This window comes from Melozone crissalis, unplaced genomic scaffold, assembly GCF_028551555.1.
Source record: "Melozone crissalis strain CALT ecotype California unplaced genomic scaffold, PUWL_Pcris_2 ptg000018l_1, whole genome shotgun sequence".
Lineage (NCBI taxonomy): Eukaryota > Metazoa > Chordata > Aves > Passeriformes > Passerellidae > Melozone > Melozone crissalis.
The window spans coordinates 21,719,404-21,727,480 of NW_026535796.1; the positions used below are offsets into that span (position 1 = coordinate 21,719,404).

The 8,077-nt window shown below is 42.2% G+C and overlaps 1 protein-coding gene across 1 annotated transcript in view; it reads left to right on the forward strand.

The window, feature by feature from the left end:
* DPF3 (double PHD fingers 3) overlaps window positions 1–5,488 on the forward strand; it is a 154,715-nt gene extending 149,227 nt beyond the window's left edge. Inside the window, exons 9-11 of the mRNA XM_054276185.1 lie at window positions 1,654–1,766; window positions 3,044–3,125; window positions 4,202–5,488. Of these exons, the coding sequence (XP_054132160.1) occupies window positions 1,654–1,766; window positions 3,044–3,125; window positions 4,202–4,272 (266 nt within the window). The 3' untranslated portion in view covers window positions 4,273–5,488. The remainder of the gene's footprint in view (window positions 1–1,653; window positions 1,767–3,043; window positions 3,126–4,201) is intronic.
* The last annotated feature ends 2,589 nt before the right edge of the window (window positions 5,489–8,077 follow it).

Consider the following 8,077-nt stretch of genomic DNA (forward strand, 5'->3'; position numbering starts at 1 on the left):
TTTCATGGATCTCTCCTTCTCGAAATATCTCCTTTATTTTCTATTCAATTTCTTTAATAATTATGCATATATATTTCTTTGCTGGATAGGTTTAGTTGTTGTATCACAACCATACAAATATAACTGGAGAACAAAAATTCTTATTACAGCATTTGGTGGTATAATGGACACATAAAAGAAATATATCCCCTACAGCAGTACTTCCTTATCCAGCAATTCTCAGCAACTCTTTGCTTCACTAGCTGGAAAATACAGAAAGTTTTTGTAGGGTGGTGATGGGCACTGTGATGATGCAGCAAAATATTACTGATAGGTCTGGTAATGAAGATGACACATCTGTGCCCACCTCTACCATAGACATGCCTTTTTTTATCTTATTGGAGAAACAGCCTTCCTTTCTCCTCTCTTAAAAAGGCACTTAGGCTGGTGGAAGTGGAAGAGATTTTTTTCCACTCCATTGGTTGTAGTCTAAGAACAGCAGATTGGGTAGAGGTGAAACCCCCCCACAACTTATGGTGCCAGTTTCTAGAAGAAGCAGGCGGCAGTGCAAGATGTGCATACCCGTGTTCCTAGTCTTTCTACAGATGAGCAATTGACTCTCCCTGCTCTGGCCATGCCCAGTGCTAATGTTTAAGTGTGTCAGAGAAGGATTCTAAATATGGGGCTTTCCAAGAAGGCAGGCAGGAGCTTATTGCAGGAGACTTAGACAATGTTTCAGCCAGGTAAGGGTGGTTTGGGAGTACAGTACTTTATTTCAGCGGTGTATTTGTCTTGTTTTGTTTTGCAGAAGGAACACTCATCCTACCTTTGGTTTGTTTGTTTGTTTGTTTGTATTTTCCCCTCCAGAAAGCCCATTGCTGACCCTGCTACTGTGGTACCGCTGTTTTGCAAAGCTGAAGTCGACACGCATGTAGGGGCGGGGGTTGTAACTCTGGCAATTTGTCCTTCCCGATTAGATGTGACTGTTCTGCTAGCTTTCCCTTCTTTATTCCTTTCATTTAGTTCATTGTGGGAATTGGCTTGGGATTTTTTTTCCTTTCAGTTTCCTGTTTTGATCCTGGAAGGTTAGCTGTGCAATTTGGTTTCTTCTGTGCCAACCAACTTTAGTGGCAGAGCTCTTAAAAAAAAAAAAAGAAGTCTTGCATCTTCTCTGTATGCTACTGCTTCCATTTAAGCAAAGTCTACAGAATTGCTCCACCCATTTGGATGCCAGGAAAGGAAGCTGTGAAATGGAGAATAACCTCATTTCCACCAGGTCCTTCGTTCCGGTCGAAACAGCACTAATTGAAACTGTAGTCCAATTTCTATTAAGACAGATGGTCTCTCTCTGAAATTGGGTTTGTTTCTGATTTCATCCTTTTTCTTATTTTCTTAAAAAAATAAACATCCCAACAAAAAACCAACTCAAAGCCAAACCATTTTTAAGAGCTCTGAATAAAACTGCTTTGCCAATGGGGTGGAAATAACTCTGATTTTCTCTTGTGCCCGGCAGCGAAAGGGTTAATGCCTGCTTTCCTCTTTGGTATCTGTTAGTTGCAGCCCATGTTGTGATCAGTCCATGTCTGTGTGTGTTTTGTTCCCAAATTTAATGCTGGTTAATTAACAAGCAATAAGTGAGCCTTAACCATGACCGTTGTTTCCGATCTTCCTCAGGACACCCGACCTGCCTGCAGTTTACCACAAACATGACTGAGGCTGTAAAAACCTATCAGTGGCAATGCATTGAGTGCAAATCCTGCAGCCTTTGTGGGACCTCAGAGAACGACGTGAGTCCATTTACCTTTTCATGCAAATAAGCATCACTGCAAGCCGCTGCCATGCCCACCCTTGAGAAGCATGTGGCACTGGTGTGGTCATTGTTTCACTGCTGCTTCCATGCATCTCCAAGGAAGAGCCACCCCTGAGCACAGGGATTCTCCCCAGTGTCCCCATTCAGCCACGGGTCTCTGCTGAAATTACCACAGGTATCATATAGGGCCACTTAAGATGCTGATACTTGTGGTTTGTGTATTTATTCAATAGAAATTATCTGGGGGCCATGAATTCATGTTGCAGGGAGCTTTCAGCATGATAGTCAGAAGCAGATGCGAATAAATGATAACCCAAGAGAGGCAAGTATGCTCCTTCTGTCCCTGATTTTCTTGACTTTCTTGGTATGATTTTTTTAAACTTAATTACAAGACTTGGGAAACATGAAACCATTTGAAGTAGGATGGCTAAGCCTCACCTAATCACCAACTCCAGTGATTTCCAGAGCCTGCAGCTGAGCAGTGTCCTCCCTGCAGGGTTTGCAGTTAAAATCTGATGCTAAGGGTTCTTGGCAGCCCATGAGAACCTTGGAAAATTGACAGTGGCTGGAGAACTTTGGAGGTGATTAGCTAACACTATATTCCCTACAGCAGAATAAATTTGAAGCCTGAAATTTTGTTTTTGCTTTAACATAAAAAAATCAGAATCCGGGGAGCTTAGGAATCACAGGATACTTCAGAGCAGCTTTTTTCACCCCAAATATATGAAAGAGCTGCAGAGCACATGGTGGGGTCATGTAATTTCCATCTGTTTCACAAAAATTTTACTCAGCTGAGTTTTTGAAAACTGTCTAAGTCAAAGGTTTCCTCTGAAAGAATGAGATCAGCACATGGTGACACTGGAGCCCAGCAAAGCCTGCCCTCTTCTCAGTACAGCATATCCCCAGCATAACAGCTTTTACTCCTGCATTATGAGGCCATCTAGGACTGGAACTCCTCCACTTCTCATAGTGATTTTCTACTTAGAAACTGAGCTGTCTTGTGCTGAGAGAGGCTTTCTGCAGCCTCTCAGGAATATGGTGGCTAATCATGGATGGACAAATGTGATGCTTGTAGCCTTTACATTCCCAGCAGTCCCTTAGTCTCTGTTGTTGCAGATCTGCATTCCCAGCTGAACATTGCTGGTTACCCTACTTAAGTTTTCATCTTGGCAAGAGACTAATTTACATAATTTCTCTCTTTTTCTCTCCTTCTCTCCCTGTTTCCCTACTGTCTCTCCAACAAACCTGCCTCAGGACCAGCTGCTCTTCTGTGATGACTGTGACCGTGGCTATCACATGTATTGCTTGAATCCACCAGTCTTTGAGCCCCCAGAAGGTAACATATGACTGAAGTCTGCTTTGAAAATAACAATAAAGTCTTTGTGGAGAAGGGAAAAATTTCAGAAAGGTGTTTTGAACCATGCAGGGTTAAGGAAACAGTAGTGAAGCAAAGGGAGGTAGCACTGGAAAGAAACAAAAATTAATAGAAGTGCTAGTGTGATCTGTGATATCCTATTCAGTCTTGCCTGGTCTCCTCCTCTTCCAGAACACGGCTCTTTTGTGGGTCATGGGAACCTTTGGTGGGTACCCATGGGTGCCATGGCTCTTTTGTGGGTCATGGATGTCCCACATGTCACTGGTCACCTCAGTTTAGTCAGCTGAATTGAGCGCTTGTGAAATGTGACTTTGGATTTCTTAAGAAGTCAAAGTCCTGGAGAGAGAGCCTCTTGCAGGGAGGTCCTCTCTGGTACATCTGAGAGCCTGTTGGCAGGAGACTGGATTAAAGGGAATTACCTTCCTTTCTCTATGACATGCTTCTGTTTTGGCAGGGTGAGGGTTTGGTCTGTATTATATTTGGTATGTAGTTATAACCTCTGCAGGGGGTTCAATTGGACTATACTATGACTGGTTGGAGTTTGTCATTTGGCTGTGGAGCAGAGGAACCAGTGTCTTACCACTAGAGGTTCTCTGACTAAAATCCTCAGAGAGCAGTAGAATTGGAGGCTTGTGAGTGCGAGTGACTGCGGTTTACATGAGGGGAAGAACAAGAATAATTACAAATTAATCGTGCTCTCAGGAGCTAATGTTTGTAACTTTGGTAAAAAGGAAGCTAAATCAGGAGGGGAAAATCTTGAAATGCAGCTAATAATTATCTAAAGGTTTCCACTGGGAAGTGGTTTATTGGAAGTGTGAAAATATAAAACACCTCATGGCAATGCACACCCCAGCAGCATTGCAGCTCATGTAGAAAGCCTATGGATGCAAAGGCAAGGGCAGCAGAGTCTGCTTCACAAAAGTGCAGGCAACTCCAATATTAGGAATATCTCATATACTATTTAACCCAAGCTTGACATAAACTCTGAGAGCCTTGATTTCATGTCAATCCTGTAAGAAGGATTTCTTCATTTGCAGGGAGCTGGAGTTGTCATTTGTGCCAGGAGCTGCTCAGAGAGAGAGCATCAGCTTTTGGCTACCAGGCCTGAGGAGCTCCAGCAGTCAAGAAACACCTTGCTCCTGGTGTTGCCATACCAGCACACAATTCCCACCCAGAACACAAAGACACGACCCACATCCAAACGAACGGACACTCAAATACAGGAAGAGGTATCTGTGGAATTCACTGTCACTAAGTCAGACCTCCTGGGCTCTGCTAGGACTGTGTACTTTCCCAATGATCTGGATGAAATCTCTTCACTGCTGTGCATGGTTGCTGCTTGCCATTAACAGGCTCACATGTGTTATGGAAGGGGGAGGGTTGTTGTACCAACACGGAGAAGTCAATTTTGTGTGGCCTTGTGCTTTCTGTTTAGTCTTTTTTTAAATGAAAACGTAGTAAGATATTTCCCAAGGAATTATTGGTGAGTACTTCAGCTGGGAGCAGCACCAGGTGTTTCTCTTCAAAGGCTTGACTGGAAATCTCTTTACTGTAACCATTCTGTAGATTCATGGGTGCTTAAGAGGGGTGCTCTGAGAATTGCGTTTAGTTCAGTATTTCCCAGTTCATGAACAGCACATTGTCACTAAGAGAAGCACTGATCAAAACTTTTTGGGGTGACACTTTCTCCATTGAATCAAATGTCCTGATTTGGCAGATCATTAGGAATCTGTTTTAAGCGTAAGAAAGAGCAGTACTGGTATGTACACACTCAAATGCTTAGAAAAGCCTTTGGTATTCAGTGTATTCAGGCATACTGTCCCACTGCAATGCCAGCAATACCTTCCTGACATAATTTCTTTTTGTTCAGAAAATTCTGAGTGAAAAATCTTATATATATGCAACTGACTTTCTGTTTAGCTCAGAAAGTTGGACAAAAGAAAAATTGTCGTCTTAAGTTGATCATAGAAAGTAAAAATTTTCAGCTTTCCGAGCAATCTAACGTAAGTTGCAAAAAGGAACAATTTTGGCTTAAGGTCAAATGAAGCTCTTTGATTAATTTTTTGAAATTTCTAAACAAAAATGTTCTGCAACTGAAAGTTGAATTTTCTGGGCATTGCCTAATCCGGGCTTCCAGCATTTCCAAAGTGTTACTGTTTTTTGTCAAAGTAATTATCGAGATCTAACTAAATTTCACAATAATTTTCCCCCAAATTCTCTACAACTGCATCTTTGGCCAATGACATATTTTGTTTAAAAACCTTCCCTAGCTCTAAAGAAAAGAATCTTTTGCTGAACCTAGCATGAAAAGAAGAATTTTCATAATGATAAAAAAATTTAAATAGGAATAGTTCTACTTTTCTTCATTTCACATGTAAAGCTTTGTTGAAATAATTTTAAGTGAGACCATCCATTGAAAAAAAATTTCCATTGAAAAAAAAATTTATTGCAGTTGAATCTCTTTGAATAATTTAAGACATTACTAGGACAATAAGTACATCAAATATTTTCTACAAAATACATTTTTAAGGTTAAAAACCTACCACTCCCTGAACTGGCAAGTAGCCCAGAATAACCATTTTTTGGGTATGATGTATATCACTTTCTATGCATAGATTTAAGTGGGTTTATAATATAAATTTATGAGAGCAGTATGTGACTCATGTTGCTGGTACAAGTAGGTAAGGATACTGAAGATTATATTTGGCATGTTTATATTGGTTGAAACTCTTCTGCAAAATGAAATGTCCCCAGACACTTGAAAGACATTGTGAAACAATATTGGTGAGCTATTTTTTCTTCCTTCTCCTGCTAATTACACTTCGTTAGGATGAGCTATACTGACCTAGTGCATTTTTCCTCATTATTTAGATAGTTTCTTCCCCTTTTGTTCAGCTTACACACCAAAAGTAGCTGTGTCAGCTACTGGATTCTCCCACCTACTGTTGCAGCTTCTTCTCAGGCTGCAGCAGAAGTATTTTAATCTGTTAGAAAAAAAATGTAGAAAGTATTTATCCTAATTGTATTGGACCAAATCTCTCCTGGAGCAGCTGCACTGGCTACCTGTAAAATTCATTCAATATCTTGTGCTTTCCATGTGACAGCCCTTCAATTAGCTAAGAACACAAAAAAAATTTGAGCGTCAAGTCTGGAGAGAGCAAAGTGGAAGCCTGTGCACTTGCATCAGGTGTCTGATACAAGACCCTTGAGCAAATGTAAAATAAAGCATCTTCCTCCCAGTCTGGAACTGCCCTGGCCCTGGGGAGCACTTGGAGGACACAGCTGATCTGCATTTGCATTTACACCCATCTGTTGGTGTGGTTGAACCCTGCTGATCTGGCATTTTGGGACCATCACATGGTCCTGTCTGATACAAAATCCTGTTGCTGTTGCGGCTAGGAGTGCAAGTGTGTATTCACCAGAGACACCACTGGGCTCTGTTACAAAAAATGGGTGTTTTGGGAAGAGTGACTGGAAATGAGAAGTGTGTGTGCTGCAGGAAACTTCTGTGGTGCTGCTGCTGGTGGGATCAGCAGATGTGGGTTAGTATTTTGGCTGGTCCTCAGCTACCAGGACCTAGAGACTTCCATCATAAAAATCCCCATCACCTCCCAGTGTCCTGATGTTTACTCTGACCTTGGAGGAGTAGGACAATGTCTGCATTCCTAAACAGAGAGGACATGCATGTTGTTTTGCCCTGTGTGTTTAGCAGACACTGCTGGCTCATCATGAAAGTCTCAGGTAGCCTGGTTAGTGGAACCAGCTGGTGCAGAATTTCAGTGGTCTCCATTCCTGTGACAGAGACTTTGCTAAAGGAGCTGTGCTCTCTGTGCACACCTGCTTTCCTATTTTGTGGTTTTGATCCAGAGCTGTTTTTTCTCCCACAGTTGCTCTGCAGCCAACAATATCTTTCATGTTCAGAAATACTCCTCCGTGGCCATGCTGAGGTTTCATCAGAATGAAGTATGACAGAAGGACAGATTGCTAGATCTTCAATGCCAAAGCACTGTTTACCACCTGAGATCAGTGTGACAGGGTGCTTGCCCACCGTGGACCAGCTGTGTTTCATCTCTCCAGCTTTATGCTGTGTGCTGTGTAGCCAGGCAGCTCCAGGTAACTTTGGCAGTGGATTAGATACAAGCTCTCCCATGTGGAGAACATCCTCCAGCTACAGCCTCCCTTCTTTGCTAGCTGAGTCCAAGATAAGGGGCTGGAATGGACCTCTCAGTGGCATATTTACCATGCATACAGAGCCATGTGTGTTGGTGCATGTTAGAAATACTGACTGACCTCCCAGGTGAAAAATGCACCAGCTTTGCTGAGAAGAGGAGAGGTTGTGGCACTACCATGGGGGTGAGGAAGAGGAGTTTAGAAAGTCTGATAACTGATTCCCTGTCACCTGCTGCCCCACTGGGGATAGTCTCCTGCATGACTGCTGGGATGTGTGACTTGGGCAAATCCTGTCACTGATCTGGTCTGGCCACTAAACAGTGTGAGGGCTCTGGCTCAGTGTGCTGCTCTCTCTCTTGCTATGGCAGGATATGCAAGTTTGTTGGCAGTCCCTGAGGTGAACAAACTCTAGTGTTTTTTCAAAACTCCTCTGTGTAAGCAAGGCAATTAATATTTTAGCACAAATTAGGGCAAACTACCAGAAGATGGTAGATCCTGCATGCCTTGAAGACTTCAAATCAAGAATGGACAGATTCCTAGATGTATTTTAGTTGAACACAATCTTATTTAATCACAGGAATGTCTGACTGAAAAAGGTTTATGTTACAAAGGAAGTCAGGCTGGATGATGTAATTGTTCTTCCTGGCCTTATTATAAAAACAGATGTTTACTCTGGGAGAGGATGTATTTAAATACAAGCGTGTCTGCATAATGGCCTTAAAGTATGTTAGTTAAACATATGC